General features: G+C 47.9%; 1 protein-coding gene across 6 annotated transcripts; it reads left to right on the forward strand.

The window, feature by feature from the left end:
- Nucleotides 1-66: 66 nt before the first annotated feature.
- Pofut1 (protein O-fucosyltransferase 1) lies at nucleotides 67-24,701 on the forward strand. 6 transcript variants are annotated; one of them, XM_087652299.1, is made up of 8 exons: nucleotides 67-275; nucleotides 2,140-2,261; nucleotides 4,201-5,593; nucleotides 5,953-6,135; nucleotides 7,147-7,259; nucleotides 14,133-14,325; nucleotides 15,649-15,891; nucleotides 24,464-24,701. In XM_087652299.1, the coding sequence occupies exons 4-8, from the start codon at nucleotides 6,031-6,033 to the stop codon at nucleotides 24,518-24,520; spliced, it is 711 nt and encodes a 236-aa protein (XP_087508425.1). In that variant the 5' UTR covers nucleotides 67-275; nucleotides 2,140-2,261; nucleotides 4,201-5,593; nucleotides 5,953-6,030; the 3' UTR covers nucleotides 24,521-24,701.
- The last annotated feature ends 467 nt before the right edge of the window (nucleotides 24,702-25,168 follow it).

The following is a 25,168-nucleotide window of genomic DNA, read 5'->3' on the forward strand; positions in this document are numbered from 1 at the left end:
CCGCGGGCTAGAGAGGCCCAGCCGGCGCGCGGGCGGCGCGCGGGGAGCGCTGGGAGCGGGGCGGCCACTCGCGCCTCTTCTTTCCCCTCCCCGCCTCCTGGCCGCGGCGCTCTGGGGCTCGGCCGTCGACATGGGCGCCGCCGCGTGGGCACCGTCACACCTGCTGCTGCGGGCGTCTTTTCTGCTTCTGCTGCTGTTGCTGCCGCTGCCGCTCCGCGGGCGGGCGGGGGGCTCCTGGGATCTGGCCGGTTACCTGCTCTACTGTCCCTGCATGGGTAAGGCCTCCTGAACCCTCTGCTTAAACAGAGAAACTGAGGCCGAGGAGGCGGAGCCACTTCTCTGAGGTGCCCAGAGATTTCTCAGGTCCCGGAGAGACCGCCAGAGAGAGAGGCAGGGCGTGCTCTTCCCTGCCCTATTTGCCTGGGTACAGAGGACCCATTGGTGTTCAACTTGCCATTCGACAGATGGGAGAAGTTAAGTGACTCACTCGAAGTCTAATCAGACTTAGATCAGTAAATGGAGTTTGTAGGGCAAGACTTGCCCACACTGTCTCGTGGCAATTCTAGCATTCATTCAGCAAATAATTTATATGGCACCCCCTCTTTTTGGGGAGGGGGGGTGTCCCAGCGCTGTTCTCTGTGCTGGTGGTGAATGAAACAGATAAATCTCATACAAACCTTTATTTATTTTAGGAAGACAGACAATAAAAAGTTCTTTTTTAAGTGCGTACAGAATTTGTACAAGATGATTAAAACTGGGGTAATAAAAGATAACAAAGGACTCTTAAGAACCACCAGAGGGTTGCAATTTAAATGCAGTAGTGAACCATCACTATAAAATCCATCCCTTCTCTCACTCCTTCAGTGACTTTCATACCTGACCATGGCCATCATCTGGTGGCCTGACCTTGTAAGATTTGGCCCCACTCTGGTCTTCTCCACACCCCTTCTCCTGTGGCCCTCTGGCTACAGCCACAGTAACCTGCTTTCTGTTCCTCACAAACATAAAGCTCTATGAGCTATTCTTCTTGGAACACCTTCCTCTAATTTCTGCTAACTCTTTCTCATCCTTGGAATCTCAACCCAAGTGTCACCAAAGAGGACTCCACTGACCTCTACTCGTCGTTTCCTTGGTCTCGCTGTCACCAAACCTTTTTACTTTTTTTTCTTGCAATCATCAAAATCTATCCTAATGCATTTGTTTTTATGTTTAGTGTCTCCTAACCCGAACTGGAGCGGAATGCCTTGAGGGCAGAAACTCTTCTGATTTTATATTGTAACATCTAGCATAGTGCCTGGCACATTGCTGCCTTGCGATATTTGTGGAATGGATGCCATATTGATGCTAGCCAAATGTGACTGCGCACAACTTCAGTCCCAGCACTAGAAGCCAGAGGCAGGTGGATTTCTGTGAGTTTAAGGCTAGCCTGATCTACATAGAGAATTCCAGAGTAGCCAGGGCTACATTGTGAGACTCTGGCAAAACAAAACAGAACAAACAAAAAGCCAGATGGACCTTTGTATATGAAGCACTCATGGCCTGAGTAAACAGCCAATGCCAAAAGCCAGAAAATGAAAACAGACATGTACGTAACTGGAGTTAGGGTTATAGCTCAGTGGTAAAAGCATTTACCCAGCATGTCTAAGATCCTAGGTTAAATCCACAGTACATAAATAAATACATAATCTGATTCACAGTTGTAGTGGCGGGAAGATCATCACAAGTTCAATGGTAGCCTCGTCTATAGAACAAGTTCCAGGACTACACAGACCCTGTCTCAAAAGTAACAAACCCATTCTGAGAGCAAGAGAATTGGACAGGAGTTCTTTAAAGTGTCTTAGCAAATGAAGCATCAGGGTCACCCCCTTCATGTGCAAGTAAGTGGAGACAGGTCAAAGGACACTCCTGGCAAAGATGGCAGGTATAAGGGATTATACAGCATGTTAGAGAAAGGACCAGGACCTACAGGGCCTAGAATGGCAAACCCAGAAGTCTAGACTTTGTCTTCGCCAGTGTTACTAGCTCACTTTGGTTACTTGGCCTTCCCCAGTCTTGGATGCACACCTTTGCTGAGCCTGTCATACACCAGGCCTGCCATTAGTGCCCCAGGCCGCTCTACCCACACTGTACCATTTCCAGGGCGCTTTGGGAACCAGGCTGATCACTTCTTGGGCTCTCTGGCATTTGCAAAGCTGCTGAACCGCACCTTGGCTGTACCTCCATGGATTGAGTACCAACATCACAAGCCTCCCTTCACCAACGTGAGTACTTCTGTTGACCTTGGCCCCGTCCACCCTTCCCCAAGCTTGCAGACTTGCTTGACTCCAAGGCCTCTGGGTTTTTCTTCCACTCTGAGCTTGCCCTCTTCTCTACTTGAACTTGTCTTCCTTGAAACAGCAATAAGTAGCTGTTTTTTGCTGATCACCTGTCATGTCCCGGCATTGTCTGAAAACTAGACGAGGGTCAGCTCATCTTCTCTAAAGCTAATCCTCGAGGAAACCAAGGTTTAGAGGGGGGAGGTAACTTGGCCAAAGATTGTACAGCCTGTGGGTAGTAGAACTTGAACTCAATCCCAAGGCTGTCTACTTTAAGAGACTGCGTCTTGAAACTAAAGCCTCCATTTCACCCTACCTTATGATATCCTATTGGTCAGGAGCAGGTAACAAGTGCTAGTATCAATTTTAAAAGAGAGCCTGAGGCCTGGGCTAGTTAATAGTGTATCAGAGGCCAACGACCCTGATAACAGTGTAGCCCCTCTGCTGCCTCCTCCCATCAAGGGGCTCCCTTAGCTTATTTGTGTCTTCCAATAGCCCTGTGTTCTGTTTGTTCTGTGTTCCCAGAGACCTGGATGTAGGAAATGAATATTTAATGAATTGACTTTAAGTAGTTAGCAAAATTGTACTTAGCATGAACAAAACATTGTATTTCACTCCAACACCTTTCTTGCATAAGTTTAATTTCTCCTTTGCATGTATACATCTTTTTGGAGAGGCTCCCCCTGCCCCTACTCCCCTACCCCTAGTGCTAGTCCCTCGGCTTCCAGGATCCTTGGATCTGACTTGTATGGCTTCACTGATAGATTTAGGTAGTGCTGTCTGTCTGGCTTGCTGGCTTGCTGTATCCTTGCCCTCTTGGCCAGTCGTCATATTGAGTCTCCACTTCTTTGCTTCCTGTGGGTGTCTCAGCCCATCTCAAGTGAGCTCCCTTTCCTAAAGTAAAGTGACCATTCTCACTGAGGTTACCCTGGACTTCAGAATTGCCAAATCAAGGTTCATTTCTCAAGCTGTGTCTCATCTGACCACCCAATGGCTCCTGGTCCTATGAGCCTCTCCTCTTCCTAAACTTCCCTTCTCCCCTGGCTTCCGTGCCATAGCTTATTCCTGTTGCAGTTCTGATCTGGGCAAGGACACATTTTTGCCTTGCTCAGGGCTTCTCTCTCCACCTGCAGTTCTGCTGCTGCATGTCCTCCCTCTGTGGCTCAGGTGAGGCAGCTGAGCCTATCCTTGTAAAGGCTGAGCGCACAGCGCCCGGCACTACACCAGCACTCAGCGACTAGTAGCTGCCGTTGTCACCATTACCTTGCCTCTCTGTGGGCTCCTGTTGACTGGCATAGCTTTCCCTGTTCTCATTACACCTCCAGTACACCTCTGGTACAGACTCCTCTGACCACACACTCCTACTTCTTACTTCTAGACACTCAGGTCTGCTTAGTTGTCACAGATATCTCCGGTTCAGAACGCTGACTATCTTTGCCCACAAACCTGTGTGACCATCTACAGTTCCAGTATATCCCATCTCCATTCACCTTGGTACCAAGCTGGGACCCTAGGTTCCATCCTGAGTGCTCCTCCTGAATACACTCAGCTCTCAAAGCCCCAGCTTCACCTCTTTTGGCATCTGATACCTGTCTAGACTATTTCACTCCTCACTTAGATATGTGAGTGGTACGTATTAACACTTAATAGGCTGGGTGTGGTGGCTTATGCCTGTAGTTCTGGGACTTGGGAGGCTGAAGTGGAAAGATTGCTTTGAGCTTAAGTCCAGCTTGGGCTACATGGGAATATCTCCAGAAATTTTTGAAAATAAGCCTATGTGAGTGAATAGTGCGTTCATGAATGGATTCAAGGATCACTACAGTAGCTCGGTAATTCCCTTCCTTCTTCTAACCGTAACCAATCAGTGCATTCTCTCTCCCGTCAGCATAAAGTCTTCAAAAAAGGGGCAAACCTCGCCACGTGGTGATGAAGGCCTCTGAGTCTAGCACTTGGAGGGTGAGGCCAGTTGAAACGACAGGCAAGTACCAGGCCCGCTAGGGCTGTCTAGTGAGACCACGTCTCTTGAAAAGTTCCTGTTTTGGGGCTGGGGATTTAGCTCAGTGGTAGAGCGCTTACCTAGGAAGCGCAAAGCCCTGGGTTCGGTCCCCAGCTCCGAAAAAAAAAAAAAAAAAAAAAAAAAAAAAAAGAAAAGTTCCTGTTTAGTTTCAGAAGTGCTCTTCTCCACTCCCGTACTCCAAGCTTTTGGCTTGAGAGTATACCGCAGCACAGCAGAGGCCTTGAGAAGTCCTGCTGAGCAAAGAAGCCAGCTTAGAACACACGTGCCCAAGCCTCCGCAGTTCTGCAGCCTTTGTACTGCACCTGAACTGGGAGGGTGAGCTTGGGAAACTCCAACCTGAACGGTGGACTCCAGGGACTGCTCCACCGTGTTCTAAGAGTATGTCTAAATTAATTTTCTTTTTGTTTGGTGGGTTGGGTTTTTTGGTTTGGTTTGGTTGGTTTGGTTTGGTTTTGCTTTTGTGTGTTTTTTGGTGTGTGAGGGTTTTGTTGTTGTTGTTACTAATGGTGGTAGTATTTTTTGGTTTGGTTTGGTATTTTTTTTCGGGATGGGGTTTCTCTGTGTAGCCCTGGGTATCCTGGAACTGTCTCTATAAACCAAACTTGCCTAGAACTCAGAGGTCCACCTTCCTGTGCCTCCCAAGTCCTGGAATTAAAGCTGTATGCCACCACTGCCCAGCCAATTTTTTTTTTTTTTTCTGAGACAGTCTCATATAGCCCAGGGTGACTTCAGACTTGCTATAGGTGTGAATGACTTTGAATTCCTGATCCCTCTGCCTCTATCTCCAAAATGCCAGGATTACAGGTATGCACCACACATGTGATGATGGATCTGACCGTCATCCATGAGCCTGTCTGGCTAGAAGCCGTCCTCATGAACATATTCTCCTTACTACTGCTTCATCGTCTCTATTTTCACTTTCTTTTCTTAATTTTATTTTCTGAGACAGAAGTATATAAAGCCCAGGTTGGCCTCAAACTCCTGCTCTTTCGCCACCATCTCCAAGTGATTGGATTACTCGAATGCATCACTGTGCACGCCTTTCTTGTTACTTTTCTGTTAGGAAAAGAGAGTGGCGTAGGTAAGGTCATCGAGAAGTGTGCTAACCATGGTCTCTCTCTCCTTGGAAGCAACTACCCTCGTGGACTCTATGACATGACCCCTGCTTCTTTCCTGCACTTCCATTGTCACTGAATGTTGCTGTCCACATCTCCTGTAGAAAGTTCCTGAGGCCCCACAGAAAGAGCACATCATCCCGTGGGTAAGGGTGGGCCCCAAGAAGCTGCTCCGAAGCTGCCACTTCACTAGCAGCCATGTACAGAGGGCTCAGTTTCCACATTTGTTCCGACGATCAGTACATCATTGGGCATTTTGAACACCAGAGATTCTGCTGTTTGTTTTTGAGCTGGAAGATGGTCTCTTTCCGTTTGTCTTTGCCCCAGCGTTGGTGTCTGCTTGTGCCTGCTGTAATGGGGATGGAGCCTAACACCTCATCTGCCTCTGAGCTCTATCCAAAGTCCACTACAGGTCTCTCATATCACATAGTCTGGGTCTTGGAGTTTACTGTTTCTAGTAACAAGAATACAGTGGAGACCTGTACCCTTCCTTCTTCTCCTTTAGCTCCATGTGTCTTACCAAAAGTACTTCAAACTGGAGCCTCTCCAAGCCTACCATCGGGTTATCAGCCTGGAGGACTTCATGGAAAAGCTGGCACCCTTTCACTGGCCCCCTGAGAAGCGGGTGGCATACTGCTTTGAGGTGGCAGCCCAGCGAAGTCCTGATAAGAAGACATGTCCCATGAAGGTAGATCCTCTTCTGTGTCCTCTAGGCCCTTGAGATTCCATGGTGGCGATATGTGGAGAGGATGAGGGTTTGTCCGTTTCTGGCACTTGTTAGCGGTGTCTACTGTGCTTCTCTGAGATTTGTTTCTAGCTGGCTCAGAGAGAGTAGGCTGTATGTAATAGCACCTGGGAGCCGAGGTGCTGTCAGAAATAGTACCTGGTGCTCACAGAACAGTCCCACGTGCAGCTGGGTACATATTTACTCCTTTACTCCTCAGACCATGAAGGAGGTGCTGATGACGTCCTTAAAGTATAGAGAAGTCATGGGTGTTACATGGCTTGCTGACTTGCTGTCCACTCCCTTAACTTGAATGTTTTCCCCCTTCTAAGCAGGTAGATGAGGCATTGATTGCCCTGGATACTTAGTAGAAATTTGTGCATTTCTGCTACTTTGTGAATATGATGCACTCCGATTATCTTCTGGGACAAGTGATAGAAAAGACCTAGCTTGTATCCCCCTGTATGGCACTTCCCAGCTGTCTGACCTTGGGCACATATCTACCTTCTATGAGTCTAATTCCATCTTGTGAAGTGGTATGCTGTGTTAGCCTCTTAAAGCTCTAGTTCAGTGGTTCTCAACCTGTGGGTTGCCTTTGAGTGTCAAATGACCCTTTCACAGGAGTCACCTAAAACCATCACAAAACACAGATATTTACATTATTATTCATAGCAATAGCAAAATTACAATTAATGAAGTAGCAATGAAAACAGCTTTATGGTGTGGGTCACCCCAAAATGAAGAAGTGCATTAAAGTGTTTCAGCATTAGGAGAGTTGAGAACCACTGCTCTAGTTCATACTTCCCGGAGGGATTCCTTCAAACACTGCTGGAAGCCAAAAGAGAAGCTGGAGCCCTCTCCTCAGGCCCTAGCCAAGAGACCTTCCTGTAAGAATGCTTTGCCAGGTGCACACCATCCATCTTCCAAGCTTTTCTCTCTCCAGGTTGAGTAAGCTCTCCACCCCTCTCTCTACAGGAAGGAAATCCTTTTGGGCCATTCTGGGACCAGTTTCATGTGAGTTTCAATAAGTCAGAGTTGTTCACAGGCATTTCCTTCAGCGCCTCCTACAAAGAACAATGGATCCAGAGGTACTTGGCGGGGATAGCAGTACTGGGTTTAAGAAGGCCTGGGGCTCAGGGCATCCAGCTCCTTCCAAGCCCTTTCTCCTTCTACCCCACCCTCTTGTAAGAGACCAAAGGTACAAGTACTGTGTTCTGTCTGTTGAACTTAGGACCCTGTGCGACCTGTTTCCATCTCATTGCCTGCCCCAAGGTTGAGCAAGAGTTTCTCGACTGATAAGGGATGTCATAAAAAGAACATTATTCGGTCACATGCATGTCGATTTCCTCCTCCAGGCGTGAGAATCGCTCCCCTTTGTTTCCCTCTTGGCAAGCTGAGACTGGAAGCCTAGAGAACAGCTCAGGTGCAGACTAGCAAGTGATGTCACCCTCATAATGACTAGCTAGGCTTTATTAATTGTGTGCCATAGGCCCTATTTAAAAAATAGGTTAGCAGGACACAGGCATAAGCTGTGAAATATTTATGGAGCGTCTGTCATGTGTGAAACACAGTATTCAGAGGCCAAAGGTATAGGAAAAAGGAGGACAGGCCAGACCAAAGGACCTGTGGAGAACCACAGTCTAGTCAGATTGATACACTTGTGAGGGAACCTGTGGTCGATGTTCTAGCATGGCAGGAAAGAGCCTGGGCTTAGACACAGAGTAATGGGTGCTATAGACCTTGCCTAGCATACATGAGGTCCTGGGTCCACTACCACAAAAGAAGTCAGATTAAAAGCCAAGTATGGTGATGCTCACCTTTAATCACAGTTCTAGGGAAGCAGAGGCAGGCAGATCTCTGAGTTCAAAGCCAGCTTGGTCTACAGAGAGTGTTACAGAACAGCCAGGGCTACACAGAGAAATCCTTATCTTGGGAGGGGGCAAAGAAGGAGGAGGAAGAAGAAGAAATAAGAAAAGATGGTGGTGGTGGTGGTGGTGGTGGTGGTGGTGATGATGATGATGATGAAGTTAGGGGTTAGAGGAGCGTGGGAATTGAAGGTGGTTATGGTACTTGACATTTATAGGCCAGCGGTAGACTTCAAGAAGCCAGGCGTGAACACTGGCTGGAACTCAGACCAGCCTTGCTTCTTTCTTGGGAGACAGAAACCATTCCGGGTCTTTGGTTCCAGCTTCCACCTGGTTCAATGAAATACTTTGTATTTGTTTCCTGTCATAGAAAGTACATGGTGCATAGTAAGCAACCAGTTCAGTGTCATTCACATGCTCTATTTTAATAATATCTATAGTAAATTTCACAAATAGCTATTATTAATTTCATCTTGATAATGTTGGGTTAATCTCAGGACCTGACACATGTTGGTAAGCCCTCTGCCACTAACTACCCACTCCTTCAGTCTGCAGTTTTACAGTAGGAAGCCTCCTCACACATGGGTTGGTTAATGACGGACCCAAGATGGTAGAGCTGTTGCACGGCCAGCTTGGATCTGCGTGTGAATCTTTGAAATAGTAAGAGCTAGCACATATTTCATGCCTGCGGTATGCCACACTATTCCTAAGTCTTGGCAGGTTTAAACTCAGGATTAATGAGTTTTTGAGATGGAATTGTCATCTAAGATGTACACATAAAACAGTGAAATTGTCCAAGGTCAAGAAGCTTGGAGTAGCGGAGCTGTACAAGTCTGACACCAAAAAACAAAACAAACAAAGCAAAACAAACAGAAAACACCACCATTGCTTTTTTAAGACAGGACTTTTGCTCGGTACACCAGGCTTACTTCAAAATCACCATGCAGCCAGGAATGCCCTTGAGCTTCTGATCCTCCTGTTTCCACCTCCCCAGGACGGGTGTACTAGAAAAGTAGAGCCGCTGCTCTGGGCTAACGGTGCAGTATTAGCTGCTGTGTGGCCTTTTTCCCAGCTAGTACAGGAGCCACTTAGGCTACTCAGTTGAGAGTCTAATTTCCTTCATTGCTGATCTCAGATAGCATTCTCCCATTTCATCACTTGATGGGTGCCCCCTTCACATCTAAATGACAAGTAGCATTGCAGAACTGGAAGGTGGATGGGATAAAGATTTGTCCCTAAAAGCTCTCCTCAGCCTTTTGGCTAAGGTGTACAAGTATAAGATTTGTCCCCACTGAGAAAGTGCCAAGACAAAAATATGTCACCAACACTAAAAGCAACAACCAAAGTAAATCACAAAGAGCCACTGTACTGAGTATCTGATCCTAAGGGACAGAGCTGGGGCAGTGCTCATGCACCAGCACATCAGCTGGGGAGTATCACTCAGGCACATGGATTGTTCAGTCATGGTGTTTGAACCTACCATGTTGTAAGACCACTGATGGGCTGGAGAGATGGCCCATTGGTTAAGGGCACTGGTCTAGAGGTCCTAAGTTCAATTCCCAGCTACTACATGGTAGGTCACCACCATCTATGCCCCTTCCTTCTGATGCTCCATTCTGTCATGCTGTCATACATACAAACAGAGCGTTCATAAACATAAATAAATCTTGTGAGAACTTAAACTTGTGCCTGATGGTCCAGTTTGGGGGAAAGTTGAAGATATAAAGAGGTAGTGTGAAGGAGGCAGAGCTCTCTAGGAGCAGTTGCTGATTCGTAAACATTGTTGTAGATCCTAGAGATACAGTAGGCAGATCAGGCTTCTGCTTCGATGGAGCTCAGCATCTACTGGGGGAAGGACCAAGTCAACTTACAGAGAGCAATTGCAGAATGGTAAGGGTATGAAGGACGTAAGGACACGATGTTTGACTGCAAGCAGTGGGACAGACTTCAAGGATGAAAAGGAACCAGCCCTACTGAGATCTAGAAGCAAATTTCCTTGGTAGAATAGAGGGAAGGTGACTCTTAGTAAGATGTCACGGAGGCCCACAAGCACGGTCCGGGCAGGGGCAGAAGAGCATGTGGTTGCTGTAAACTAAGGAGAAGGTGGGTAGTAACTGACTGCATGGTGAGCCATAGCAAAGTGCTCTGGCCTAATAGCGGTGCAGTGGTCGCTGCAGTGTCCTGTGGCCATCCATGGGACTAGTCCCGTGCTTAACTGGATAGTTCTTTTGGCCTGGGTTTTTGTTGTTGTTGATGGTGATGGTTTGGTTTGGTTGTTTTGTTTTAATTTTTCTTATTTTCCATTTTCTTTATAGAGTCTCAACTATACAAAATTCAAATCCAGGTTAACATTTAATTTCTTGGAATTAGTGGTCTAGAATATCCACCACAGACTAGATAGTTAGGGAGTTTTGGGGAGGGTATTTTTGTTTTGGGGTTTTTTTTAAATAAACAAATAAATGTCTAAGCATGGTAGTTTATACCTGTTATTCCTAGGCTCAGAATGCTAAAACGGGAGGACTGGGAAATCAAGGCCAGTTTGGGCTACATAGAAAGTTTAAAGCCACGTTAGGCTACATGAGACCCTGTCTAAAAACAAAACAGCAAAAAGAAATTTGTTTATAATTCCACTGCTGTAAAGAGCACCATTAGCCCTTCGGTAAATGTATTTGCCTGTCCTGCATTTTTTTTTTCTCTAGACACGGTTTCTCTATGTGGCATTCGCTGTCCTAGAACTGGCTCTGTAGAGCGGGCTGGCCTCAAGCTCACAGAGATCCACCTTACTCTGCCTCCCAAGCAGTAGATTAAAGTGTGTGCCACCTCCTCCTGACTTCCCTCCTACACACACACACACATACACACACACACACACACACACACACACACACCCTTTAACTAAACTTACTATGTTGCTTAAGCTGGTATTGACCTTGTAAACAGTCATGCTAATGAAGTCAATTTCAAACATGAAAATATGAGAGTTCAAAAGAGTGACTAGAATTATATGATGTATATTTATGTTGAAGTTTTCTTTGTTTTTGTGTTTTTAAGACAAATTCTGGCCTGCAACTTACTATGTAGACCAGACAGGCCACTAACTTCCAATGCTCTTCCTGCCTCTGCCTCTGCTGGTGTACAACATCACACCCATCTCGGTGAGCTTTTTGAAAACCACAGTAAGTGTACAGCTCACTCACATTAACACGTTGCAGTAGGTAATCACTGCAACCCTCTCTCTCCAGAACCTCTTTCCTCTTCTCAACTAGAGATCTGCTCGGTAAAGGCTAATTTCTGCACCCACTTCCCTTGCCCTGGTGTAAGGGATTCTGCTTTCGTATGAATTCTTCCATTCTAGGGACCTCAGGTGATGGATGAATCCTCATGTAGTACTTGCCTGTTTATGTCCAACTTGTTCACGGTAGTCTTCAAAGTATGTGTTTGAGTCTCACCCCCTTGAAGGCCAAACGGCACAGTTTAATTAGCCACTTATCTGTTTTGTCTCCCACCACATGGGTTTAGAGGATCCTTCCAGCTCTGCTAGTTCTCAGTCTACAAACTTGAGTTCAACAGATAAAGGTGTATGTTTATTTACTCTTGGAAGAATGTGGACCGTTGTGTTGAAATTATCCTTATGTATAAAGAGTAGATGTCTTAGTATGCGCTGTGCTTCCTGTCACTGACAAAACACCTGAGAGAACAAACCTAAAGAAGGAACAGGTTGTCTTAGCTCAGGGTCTCAAAGGCTTTGGCCCATTCTAATGTGGTTCTGCTACTTCCAAGCTTGTAATAGGGCACAATATTATGGTAGGGAGCAATTGGATTAAATCAGCTCACAGGGTGAAGCAGAAAGAGCCAGGGAGAAGTTCCAGCAACAAAACAGTACCCTTAAGGGCATTCCCTCAGTGTCCTGCTTACTCCAACTTAGCCACACCTCCTAGAAGTCCATTCAACTGTGAATCAGTCCATCAGTGAATGAATCTGTTTCCAAGGTTGAAAATCTGCTGCAGGGCTCAGTGAACCTCAGGAGTATATCAGTGTCACACTGTGGCTACTGAGGTCCTCTAGGCTCACCACACATTTATAGGGTCAGTAGATAAGTACAGAGGACACAGAGACACAAACAAGGCCGAGACCTGCTCTTAAAGCCTCTGCCATGATAGACACTTTCCCTCCTGCTCTTTGCATGGGAGCTCTGGGTTGGCCTTCAGGGTTTCATAGACTTAGCCCTATAGGCCTTGCCAATCACATATGATCTCTCTGTGTTTGCAGAGAGGCTAAAATCTGGGAGGATGACCAGCAGTATATTATGGTTTAAATATGAAACCCCTTGCAGAGGTTCACATGTTGAAGTCTTGTCCCAACATAGCAATCCCCAAAACTGACTGGAACAGATTCATTCACTAATCAGGTTGGCTGGTAGCATTGGTGGTCAGGTTTTCTTGCAACTGAAGCCCTCTTCCAATTCTCAGACATCACTGAAGGGAGTGAGCAATGGAGTCCTGACCTCTTGTCTGTTGCATGTTGAATCACAGCTGATGTAGTCCTACTGGGACAGCTTTGTGCTGGCCCACGTCCAAGGCACAGGGATAAACATTCCAAAGCTGAACTCACCAAGGGTCAGTTCCAGGCTCTTTCCAAGAGGACAGGAAGGGCTAAATCCTGATTTATCCTAGTAATTCACCACCCATCAGGTCAGAAAACCTTTTCCTGTGAGAGGCCCCTGAAGTGATGTCTAAAATGAGCTTAGCTTCAGGCCTGGCCCATAGTAAGGTGATCAAGTAATGTTAGTTCTTCCTCCTTCCACTGCCATCATCATGCCCTGGGATTTTTATAGGGCCCCTGATCCCTCACATTCAATTCTAAAAATATTCACAGCACCTGCTGCCAGTGCTAGGGGGCTGTGGCTCAGAAAAGCTTCATATTTCTGTATTGCCCATCAAAAGTCTGTAATGGATCCACATGGCTTGTGCTCTGTGGGCATTGGCTTTTTTCACTTAGGGTAATTCTGTTAAGAGCCATGGCTTGTTTGGTAGTCCGTGCTTTTTTGGCAGTGGCAGTTCATGGTTTGGATATGTTAATGTTGCTATTTGATCTGTTTCCAGTTTAGGGCAGCTGGAGTAAGCTGCTATGAACAGCAGTGTACATGTTTGTGTGCGAATGCCAGCTTTTATTTCCCTGGCTGGGTGCTCACAGTGCTATTTCACTGGGTCATATTATAAGTGCATGTCTGATTAGCTAACTACAAACTTTTCCAGAGTGGCCACACCTAGTTTGTAATACCTCGAAGGGATTTCAGCGGGTAGGGCAGATATTTGGAAGTAGAAGTCTGGAATCAGAAATGTACTCTGAGATCATAGGCAGCAAAGTGCTTTATGTCGTTGGACAAAAGTCTGGGTTGAGCTGAAGAGGATCACGGGTTTACTACTCTTTGGCTTACTGAGCCCTCACGTGCGCCAAGCACTGGGTAAGGCAGACAGAAGGCACCAGCTACTGGAGCCTAGTCTAACAGAAGAGAAGATATTTGTGGGAAGATTGCAGAGAGGATTCTGTGTGGTGGAGAGTCTTGAGAGAGTGTGCTGGGGTTATCTGAAGACCTTTGGTATATCACATGAGGGTAGGGACCATGCTGGTCCTGACATAAACAGTAAGTATTTGCTCTTTATTGAGTGACTGTATTGAGTGGGACCAGCATTGTGTGTGTAAGCAGCTTCATGTCTCAGTCCTGCTGTGTGGGTAAAAGGGCAAGGCAGGGTCCAGACACTCCACCCTGGAATGAATTACCACACCACAGATTGGAAGCCAGCATGATACATTAAATGTTGGAATGCTCTACTGTAAATTTTTAATTGTTAAACAAGCAAAGAAGGTTGTAAATTCCATGTGGCTGGAACAGTATTGCATATTGTACCTGCTGCCTCCACCAAGGTTTCTTATCAGCCAGTTGAGATTTCACAACCTTTCGTCTCTTGCTTGTTATAGGGGCCTCTCCACAGGGTCTCTGGGGCATGGTGCAATGCCATCCTTTTTCCCGTGGGGGTGGCAGCAGGGCTCTTTTTGCATCCTATCTGACTTCCCCTTGTTCTATCTTATGCCTAGATTTCCTCCAAAGGAGCATCCAGTGCTCGCACTACCGGGGGCCCCAGCCCAATTCCCCGTCCTGGAGGAGCACAGGGAACTCCAGAAGTACATGGTATGGTCAGATGAGATGGTGAGGACAGGAGAGGCCCAGATCAGTACCCACCTCGTCCGGCCCTATGTGGGCATTCATCTGCGCATTGGCTCCGACTGGGTAACTTCCTCTTCCTCTCTCTAGCTGGCATTTGCCTAAGCAGAGCCCAGGCCTGTAGTGATTGGTGGGGAGTCTTAGCTTGGAGCAGAGATAGCTAACTCCACCAAGTCTGGATTTTATCTCATGATCTTGCTGCAGCACAGGTCAGAAGTCTGTATGTGGAGCTCCAGCTGGAGAGCTAGCATTTAACAGCCGCCATTGTACCCTTGTGTCTGCATATGGGTAAACTAGGCATCGAGTCAGATCCCAAACTAGGAGTGCTCTGCCTCGGTTCAGTGGCTGACCTGCAGATCGCTACTAAAAGGGAACTGTGGAGTCTGAGTGGCACACACCTTTAATCCCGGCACAGTGGGATGCAGAAGCAGGTGGATTTCTGTGAGTTTGAGGCCAGCCTGGTCTACAGAGCAAGTTTTGGGACAGCCAGGAGTACACACAAAAACCCTGCCTTGGGCTGGAGAGAGAGGGGTGGGGGAGAAACTGTCAACCAGGCGGGGCTCCTCAGAAGTGCAGGTGTTTTTGTCCTCCCAGAATTTGTGTAGAATACCCCAAGAAGAAAAACACATAGTCATCTCACTAGACAGTAGGTAAGAAAGAGCTCGATAAAAGAGTCAAGTACTTGAGAAAAACTCCCGAACTAGCCAGAAATAGCCTGACCCACCTCAGCCAGATAAAGCCTATCTCTCTGGAACCCATAGCAAACATGTGCCTCAGGGGAGTGATCAGAAGTCCCACTCCATCGGGAATCAGATAAGCCTCCCTTATCAGCGGTGCTGAGCTCTACTGAAGTCCCAGATAACAGCGAGAGCAGAAAAATGCTTTTCAACCCCACTCAGAAATAGCCAGGGCTGCTGTCTTACTGTGAGTCCACCCCCCAGGCTTCTTTGTAGCCCAGGTTGGCCTCAAACTCACCGTAGCCAAAGCTTTCTTTAAAGCCTCATGATCTTGCCTTCTCTACCTCCCAAGTGCTAAGATTACAGGTCAGCCTCGCCACTCCTAGGTTTCCCCCTAGTGCTATTAATACATATATAGTAGTGGATGGGAATGTAACTCAGTGGGAGGACATTTACTTAACATGCCCTAAGTCCTGGGTTCAGTACATACACACACACACACACACACACACACACGCGCGCGCGCGCGCGCACACACACACACACACACACACACACACACACACACACCAGAGAGAGAGAGAGAGAGAGAGCGCCCAAACACACACTGGAACAGTAGGGTTCTCTGTAGCACTTTTCCATTTACCCATAACTGTGTTGAGGTTCAAGACCGCTGCTTCTCTAACCCTGTACCCTCCCCCGCTCCCTGCAGAAGAATGCCTGTGCCATGTTGAAGGATGGGACTGCAGGGTCACACTTCATGGCTTCCCCTCAGTGTGTGGGCTACAGCCGCAGCACAGCGACTCCCCTCACCACTACCATGTGCCTCCCCGACCTGAAGGAAATCCAACGGGCTGTGAAGCTTTGGGTGAGAGCACTGGATGCCAGGTCGGTCTACATCGCCACAGACTCTGAGAGCTATGTGTCAGAGATCCAGCAGCTCTTCAAAGAGAAGGTGCGCCTGGCCTAGAGGGAACGGAAACTAGAGTCTGCTAAGCCCTAACTCCTATACCTGCTTTGGGCTACTCTGCTTCTTGCCTCTCTGATTCCTAACACACCTTCTATCCACAGCTCAAACATCTCTGAATTCTCTCTAGTCTTCATTCCACTCCAGGAGCTCATGTATCCCTGCTGGAACATCCTGAGGTCCTTTCTTTGCTTGAGGCACTTTCTAGATCACCCAAGACTAGTGTAGACCTCCTCTTCTGTTCTCTGAGGTTTATCCTGGTGCGTGGACCTCTGGAGGCTGTCGCCTGTCTCTCATCACACTGTCTAGGACAGTGCCTGACACACAGTGCTCATGTTTTGTTGAGTAAGGACATAGTGGACTCTGAAATGGAGTGCACAATAGCTGAGAGCGTAAGAGCATACTCTGTTTTGGTTTGGCTGTATTTTTGAGACAGGGTGGGTGTCATGTAGCCCAGACTGGCTAAAAAAAATGCAATACATAGCTGAGGCTGACCTTGAACTCCTGACTTCTTTCTTGCTTCATCAAAGTGCCAGGTTCCAGGCTTACACCTGTCTCCAGAAGTAGACTTGAAACTTGAATTCTATTCATTCTACAGCCTTGCAAAAAGTTGCCTGACCCCTGTGTACTAATTCCTCATCAGTAGAGTAGAACTGAATAGCACCTGTCTCCAACAACATTTGTAATGATCTGTTTTTGTAAAGAAATGGTGACATTTCCCACTATAAAATAATGCTCAGTAATTTAGCTCTTGCTAGTACCTGAAAGAATGAAGGGGAAGCTCTTTTGTGCTTAGTGACTGTTTTAGGCGGGTACTGCTCAGCAACAGAATTTCCTTGGCGGATGTTTAAGGTCGAGGGACAGCAGGTAAAGAGTGAATGAGCCTCTGTGGTGGCTGAGTGTCTAGTGAGCACTCAGGAGACCAGGTTACCAAGGACCTCAGACGCCAGCAGTCCTAAGAAGAAGGACTCTTAAGGCTGTTAAGGAATTATGTAAAAGTGATTTAAAGTTTGACTAAGGACTCTGACATTTAGAAATAAATAAGAGAGAATATGTATTTTATTGATTTGAATATTTAAAATCAAGGGGGGAGGCAGACATTGGGATCCACTGACCTTATGTGATGGAGCAGCTTTCTGTTCTCTCTTGCTCCACCCCTAAAACATGAGACATGCTTCAACCAGCAAGTGTGGGGTCAATGCCTGCTGGTCTGCCCTGCCCACTTCCTAGATAGAAAATCAGCTGAGCGACTTCTCACTCTGTCTAGCCCTGCATGCGGTAGATGAGGGGCAGACTTAACTGAGAGGTCCCAGAACCCGCAGCCAGCGGCTGGAACAACAGAGCTGGTAAATCCAGGGAGTGGGTGGGACTGTTTGGGGGCTTTTGGCGGAGATGAAAAGATAGCATCTTTAACAGTTCAGAAGCCAGGCTCCTGATGTCAGGAAGCTTGGTGGAACAGCCGCGCACTTGCAGGCAGCTCTGCCCACCCTCACCTACAGGAGCTGAGGCCTGCGGAGAGTCCCAGGGGGTTTTCATGAGCTTTAGGGCTGACGCACTTATTAGTTAGGCCTTCAGCCTCTTGCTGTCGCTTACTTCCTGTTCCTGTGCCAGTGTTCCTGCCCTACCCCCACTCCACCTCCACCCCTCAGCCCCACTTTCTGTGGCTCATTGCTCCATCCCCACTCCTCAGCCCCATTTCCCCTGGGCTCACAAAGACTCTCCTCCTCTTCTTGATGTGTGACATGCGAGTGTGTTATGGCCACACACATATGCAAGTGTGGGGGGTGGGGCAAGAGGGCTACTTCAGGTACTGTTTACCTTTTGTTTTGAACAAGATCTCCTTCTAGCCTGAAATTTACCAAGCGGCCAGGCTATCTATCCAGCAAGCCCCAGGAACTGCCTCTCTCCTTTTACAATGCTGGAATTTTGAACATACACACCACTAATCTAGCTTACTTTAAAAAAACAAAAAAAAGTCTCACTGTGTAGCTGTGGCTGGCTTTGAACTTAAGATCAGCCTCCCTCTGCTTCCTAAGTGCTGGGGATCAAACTTAGGTCTTTTTGCTTGCAAAGCATCTTTCTGACAGAACGCTTCACCAGGCCGGCCCACCCCCCATCTTTGTTCAGAGCAAAGCTTCACACCATTAAGCTAGGACCTCAGTGAATGAGATGTGGTCCTACCTTCAGGGTCACAGGACCCAGAACTGGGAAAGACGGGGTGAGCAAGGGCACTGACCTAGTAGGCAGTAAGGAGGGCTTCCCCAAAGTGTGTAAAGAGAGGTTCACCCCCATGTCTTAGTTAGGGTTACTAGTGCCATGATAAAACACTGTGGCTAAAAGTAAACTTGGGGAGGAAAGGGTTAGGGTTCCAAATCTCTGTTCATCATTGAAGGACATCAGAACAAAAAATCAAAACAGAGTAGGAACCTGGAGGCAGGAGCTGATGCAGAGGCCATAGAAGGGTCCTGCTTACTGGCTTGTTCCTCATGGTTTGCTCAGCCTGCTTTTTTATTAGAACCCAGGACCACCAGCCCAGCCACAATGGGCTGGTCCTTCCACACATCAGTCCCTAATTAAGAAAATGGTCTAGGACTAGAGAGATGGCTCTGCGGTTAGGAGCACTGACTGCTCTTCTAGAGGTCCTGAGTCCAATTCCTAGCAACCACATGGTGGCTTACAACCATCTGTAATGGGATCTGATGCCCTTTTCTGTTGTGTCTGAAGACAGCAACAGTGTACTCACATATATAAAATAAATAAATCTTTTCTTTTTCTTTTTCTTTTTTTTTCCGGAGCTGGGGACGGAACCTAGGGCCTTGCATTTGCTAGGCAAGCCCTCTACCACTGAGCTAAATCCCCAACCCCAAAATAAATAAATCTTAAAAGAAAAGAGGTCTGCGTTCTTGCCTACAGCCCCAAGGAGACATTTTGGAAATATTTTCTCAACTGAGGCTCCTGCTTTGATGAGTCTAGCTTGTGTCAAGTTGATATAAAACTAGCCAGGATACTCCATAAAGGAACAGTATATGGAAAGAGACTGAGGGAAAGTGGGAGGAAGAGAGCTTGGCAGACTGGAGCTGGAGCTCTAAGGACTGGGTGATAAGAGAGCCACTGAGCTGGCCTCATCAGGTGCACTGCAGATCTGCCATCCTTATCGGAAAGCAGTAGGGCACCTGTAAAGGGTCTGCAGCCGGAGAGCGAGCAGGAGGGGAGGGACATGGGGATCTAAGAAGTTTCTTTTGGCTGTTGTGTAGTGACCAGACAGGAGAGACTGTGAGGACAGCAAAAGAGGCCACTGAAGTTGGTCAGGCCCAGGGTGCAGTAGGCCCTTGCAGGAAGTGACTGAGGTCTCAGGGGTGGGTAGACTGGACAGGACATGGGGCCTGGGAGAGCTGCTGGAAAGAGGAGGGCATCAGGTGGCTAGATAAGATGGCTGCATCCTCCTGCTCCCATGTCCAGCTTGAGGGAAGCCAAGGAGGCAGCCAGCTTGAAGGGCTTTTTGGGAGGATTGTTTGATGCTGAGGGCCTTGTGCCTTGTGAGGTCATACTGTACACATGAGCATACCTCCAAACCTGGGCAGCCTTTTTTTTTTTTTTTTTTTTTTTTTTTTGGTTCTTTTTTTCGGAGCTGGGGACCGAACCCAGGGCCTTGCGCTTCCTAGGTAAGCGCTCTACCACTGCGCTAAATCCCCAGCCCCTGGGCAGCCTTTTAATGAGTTGCGAGGGCACTGTAGGTAGGCAGAGGAAGGACAGCAGCAGGAGTGGTGCAGAGGGAGCTGGCCTGGGAGATAGGACTCAGGTGGTCACACTCCAAAAACACTGCCCCATATCTTCATCCTCTCCACTCTTCTCTTGGTCAGTCAGGAGAGGGGTGTGGGGGTATGGCCTATTGGTCTTGGCTCAGCTGACCTTGGCCTGAGGGACCTGCTGATGATGCCCTTCTCCTCCTCCCTACAGGTGAAGGTTGTGAGCCTGAAACCCGAGGTGGCCCAGATCGACCTGTACATCCTCGGTCAGGCTGACCACTTCATTGGAAACTGTGTCTCCTCATTCACTGCCTTCGTGAAGCGGGAGCGGGACCTCCATGGGAGGCCGTCATCCTTCTTTGGCATGGACAGACCCTCCCAGCTTCGGGATGAATTTTGATCCCATCTGGAGCCCCCCCCCCCCCAACCAGACTTGGCTGCTAAGGGTGCTCCTGGGACTGCAAGCTCCTTTCCTCTCCTGCCAGAGATGGAGAACAGTACCAAGGGCTCCCTAGAAGAGAAGGCATTCCATCCCAGGCCTTGGTTCCCATGCTCCATAGCCAGAGCTGCCTTGGGCTGCATGTGCTTCTAGAGAACATGCACACAAAGCAGCCCACCTCTAGCCTGGGGCTTTCCCTGCTCCGAGTGGCCTGGAGTGCTCAACTCACTCTTGAGCAGTTACTTTATAAAAAGGAAGATTTTTTTAATAGGGTTTCTTGGATGGGAGGTTGGGGGAGGAACAAAGGGGTAAGGTTAAGATGATCTCTTATAGCCCAGGCTGGCCTTGAACTCCCAGTCTTCCTGCCTCTACCTCCTAAGTGCTGAGATTACTGATGTCTACCACGACACTCAGCTGATCTCTGTAGTTTTGATGCAAAGCCATGACTACCTGAAAATTTCCCTTTGTTTTTAAAAAATCAGTGGAGTCCATTGGCACAGATACCTAAAGTGACCTTATAAATGCAGACAGAGCCAGGGAGCAGGTGGGCCCATTGGCTACTTTTCTGGGATCCCCTAAAGGGCCATCAGACTTCCCCACTGCCAGGCCTGGGCTCCTTTGTTGTGAACACAACAGGCAGCAGTTAGCAGCCCTGTTTTCCAGTGCTCCAGGGACAGGTAACACAGCAGGTGGCTGTGTTCAGGCCTAGCAGCATCACTGTCCGGTGAGGCTGGCAGGGTGCTCTGAAGGCTGCTGTGTCCAAGACCCTCCCAGCCTCTGCTCTGTGGTCGCAGCCCTCACAGCAGCCATTCCCCAGTACTGCTCACTAGGCCTCTGATGCATGCACAGAGGCCATGTGAAGCCCCAGCCTGAAGCAGTCTTTGCCCTCCAGCGAGTGCACCACCTGCTCGTGTGGTGAGGTCCTTCTGATGCTCCTCTCATTCGTAAGAAGTGCACTCTAAGGGACTGATCAGGTGGCTCTCGGTTCTGCCATGCGCAGGGACATTGAGAGGCTGGAGCCCCATCCTAACAGGCATAGTATTTCTGAAGAGTAGGTGCTGGGACTCTTGTCTGTGCCAAGCCTGCACTCTTTGGGCCAGTCTCTCCCCTGTAAGTGCTGTCGGGTGGGTTATAAGCCCCAAGTCCGCTAGAAACCGTTCTAAACCTGCACTATAACAAGGCCCCTCTGCAGCCATCTGGGGCTTAAGTGTGCTTATTCCTTGTGCTCCCAGATCAGGCACTGTGCTGGGCCTTATGGGCATCCTCTTCCTTACCTTCCCCTGGTATTATCCTTTTCTTTCTGACAAAAGTGAACGTTCAGAGAAGTGTTCTCCCTGGCAGGGCTGCACAGCTGTGGAGGGTAAGCCAGACCCACTGGGATCTGTGCTGCCTGCCTCCCAGGACACATTGTGCACGGAAGGCACTCGGGGAGTGAGGAGCCACCCTGACTGCTGTTGGCATCTGCTGCCAGCGCTAGTAGGAAGCGACATAAAGAGAGGAAGCCTTGGGTAGCCATAGTTACAGTTTTATAGATTTTATTCAGGAAATGTTTACTGATCACTTACAGTGTGCTAGGAAGGAGGGTTGCAACAGAGAAAGCCTCAAAGGATCAGGTTTGCAATCAGAGGAAAACAAAGTGTCTATGCTGTGGAAGGGAAGTGCTCTGAAGAAAAGCCAAGGGTACTGGCACAGGGAGGCTATTTTAGAGGAATCACCTTAAGGCGTAGAGAGAACGCACTCTGCTAAGGAGGCCGCACATTTCCAGCAGCAAGCATGGCACGTGCCAAGGCCCTGAGGCAGGAGTGGGGGCAGCAAGGGAACATCAGTAGATGAGCAGAAAGGTGACATCCCATGGATTCACTTTGTTTGGGACCAAAGAGAGTGTGGCCTGTTTATGAGAACCCTGTCTCGTGCTTAGAGAAGTAGGAGAAGGGGAGTAGAGCAGAGGCTGGTGCTGCCGGTGGGCAAGAGGCTTGGCCATTGTGCTGGAGGTGGGAGAAGAGATCACATTTGAGTATATCAAGTTATTTTTTTTTTTTTTTTTTTTTTGGTTCTTTTTTTCGGAGCTGGGGATCGAACCCAGGGCCTTGCGCTTCCTAGGTAAGCGCTCTACCACTGAGCTAAATCCCCAGCCCCATCAAGTTATTTTTGTAATTCAGTCTCTTTTTAAAGATACCAATCTGCATAACCGTGTAACATAGACCATTTAATGTTGTGGGTTTTTTACATAACCACATACCATATTTTCCCTGTATGAAAGTAGCTGAATGGATGCTTTTAATCATGTAAACTTCCACTGAGGGTTTCACAGTTTGTGACCCACCTTCTATGAGGTCATTGCCCAGCTGTTCCTGTTGGGATTTTTTCCAAGACAGGGTTTCTCTGTGCAGCCTGTGCTGTCTTAGAATATTCTGTAGACCAGGCTGGCCTCTAGTTCACAGAGGTCGCCTGCCTCTGTCCCCTGAGTGCTGGCATTACATGAGCGCCACCGTTGCCCAGTTGCTGTTGTGATTTGAAAACTACTGCCTACAAAGACTTTTTTAAATTTAAGATACAAATTATGATAAATTCACAGAAGTGAATTTGTTCAATACAAGAATGTATATGATAAGAAAATTCAACTATGCTCAAAAATTGTGGATTTAAAAAACTGAGCTCACAGTGTTAACAATTCATTTTACCAGCTAGTTTCATTTATTCCCTACTCCTAGTCTGTCTAGAGACTTGTGTTGTTTGTTTCATTTTGTACTTTGTGGTAGGGTCTCCTCTCGGCCAGGCTGGCCTGGAACTTTTGACGTAGTCCAGGCTTATCATGAAATCTTAGTCCTCCTGTCTCAGCCTTACAAGGCTGTGATTACAGTTGTGACCATCGGTTCCTCCTGAGTCTTTGAATGAATTGCATGGGTGCCCAGGAAAGAGGCAACAGAAGCTGCTGTAGTAAGGAAGGAAGGAGGGAGCCTCAGGAGGAGGTTGAGCTCAGGCAGGCCTGTTTTCTCCTCCAAATTCTAGGTGCTGAGGCAGTGGATATCTTCTCTGTGGTATCCTGCAGCACAAGGCACGGAAAGCCAATCACAGCTGAGCAATCCAAGTGGCTGGAGCCAAAAGCCCCCAGGAACGTGCATTTTTGCAAGCTCCTGTAAAAGGCCCAAGGCCTGCGGTGTGGTCACCGAGGGGAACCACCCTAAATGCAAAGTCCCAGTTGAGCCTTTTAGACCTAGCCTGTAATCTCAGCTACTTTGGAGGTTAAGACAGGAGACTCACATTCTAAGCCTACCTGGCAACTTAAGTGAGACTGTCTCAAAATAATAAGGCTTGAAAAAGGAGAAGTATGATTCAGTTAGCGGAATGTTTGCTCACTACAACAGCCCTCAGGAGTACAGGGGAAAGAATCCATCCAGTTACACAGGATACCGTATCTTGGCCACACTGGCCTGGCAACAAAGCAGGGCCTTGTGCACTAGCGTTTGCATTCTGTTTTGGCTGGTTTTTGTCAACTTGACACAAACGACTCATCTGAGAAGAGAGAGCCTCAGTGGAGAAAATGCCCCTATCAGATTGTCCTGTAGGCAAGTCTGTGGGTATTTTCTTGATTGGTAATTAGTAAAGCTGGGTGGGGTGTCACCTTTAATCCCAGAACTGGGCAGGCAGAGGCAGGCAGAGGCTGGACGATCTCTGAGTTCAAGGCCAGCCAGGTCTCTAAATGGTCTGGAGCACACCAGTAAGCAGTGTTCCTCCACAGTCCGCTTCAGTTCCTGATCTGAGTACCTGGCTTGGCCTCTCTTCATAATGGACTACACAAACTGTAAAGTGAAATAAAGCCTTTCTCCCCCATGTTGCTTTGGTCGTGGTATTTATCACAGCAGCAGAAAGCAAACTAAGATTCCAAGCCAGGTGTACTTCCCTAGGATCATCCATTCTCAACCCCTGAGTTTCACAGCTGAAGAGTGGTAAAGTGGAAACTTCTAGTTCTTTGGAAAGTCAGTTATGTCAAATGATGTTTTGCTAGGGCACCCAGGTGAAAGGATGTCTTGCTAGAGCAAACACGAGAAAGACTTATTTTCCTGAAGCAGACACAGGGGAAAGGATGTTTGGATATAGCGGACATGTGAAAGGATGTTTAATGAGGGAGTGTAAGTGTGGCCTCACAGTGGGAGACCAGCACTGAGCCTTGGTTTGATTTGCTCTACCTTGCTATTCTTCACTAAAGACACGCATGTATTGGTTCACCTTACACAATGTTGTGGAGCTCAACTTGTGGTAATGCTGCCTTCAAGAGAGAAACTCACCCAAGAACTGTTCCTGAGGTTCCCGTGGCAGCTTACCCTTTCCGGAGCCTTGCCTCAGGCCAGTTGGTGAACCTGGTCATTTCTTCCAGGTTGAACTACAGCTGCCCAGTGTCTGCTTGCTGAGAGGACTGGGCTGTAGCTGCTGAATTGTATTTGGTGTTTGCAACTGGACTGAACTACTGAGAAAGAAGGTCGAGCTCGCCCCTAAAGAACTATTGCTGAACGGGTCCACTTCCCCCATATCCTAATAACTTTTCCACTACCTGTGCTAGGTGGTGGGCTAGAAGAGAAATTGAACCCTTATTAAAAGTAGATTTGAAAAAAAAATATGCCTACACAGTGTTCTGAGTGGGCCAGAGCTTTGTCAACCAACAAGTTCTTTGTCTCTCACTGTCCCCTCCACCCTCTGAGCTTTACTCCCAGAAACCTAATCCTCTGGAGGCAGGAGGGCCTTCCTCCCAACTAGACTAAGCTCTCAGGTTCCTGTTGGCTTTCTGGCAACAGCTGGGAGAGATGGTCTCACCCTGAGCAAACACTGTGGAAAAACACAAACTTCTGGAAGGCAGTGCCCAGCAAGACTGACCCACCCCTAGGACTGCTTCAACCCCTGCTAAGGCCCTCCAAGTCTCCCCAGGTGCTTCACACCGTCCTTTACTTGTCTGACAGCGTTGCCCACTGCTCACAGTTGAAGAAAAGGTGAGCGGCCCCATGGACTGGCGTGCTCTGTTCTCACCAAGCATCCTCGGTGTGTTGGCTCCAAATGCAATTTCAGAGTGAAGTGAGGTCACATGCAG

The sequence above is a fragment of the Rattus norvegicus genome, chromosome 3, assembly GCF_021556685.1.
Source record: "Rattus norvegicus strain SHRSP/BbbUtx chromosome 3, alternate assembly SHRSP_T2T, whole genome shotgun sequence".
NCBI classification, from domain to species: domain Eukaryota; kingdom Metazoa; phylum Chordata; class Mammalia; order Rodentia; family Muridae; genus Rattus; species Rattus norvegicus.

What these genes read in the sequence shown, in the direction of transcription:
- Pofut1 (XM_087652295.1), top strand. Translation starts at nt 131, where the DNA reads ATGGGCGCCGCCGCGTGGGCACCGTCACACCTGCTGCTGCGGGCGTCT. An exon ending in AAAGAACAATGGATCCAGAG is followed by an intron (nt 7,260 to 14,132) that starts GTACTTGGCGGG and finishes TCTTATGCCTAG; the next exon opens with ATTTCCTCCAAAGGAGCATC. An exon ending in AGCAGCTCTTCAAAGAGAAG is followed by an intron (nt 15,892 to 24,463) that starts GTGCGCCTGGCC and finishes CATTTCTTCCAG; the next exon opens with GTTGAACTACAGCTGCCCAG.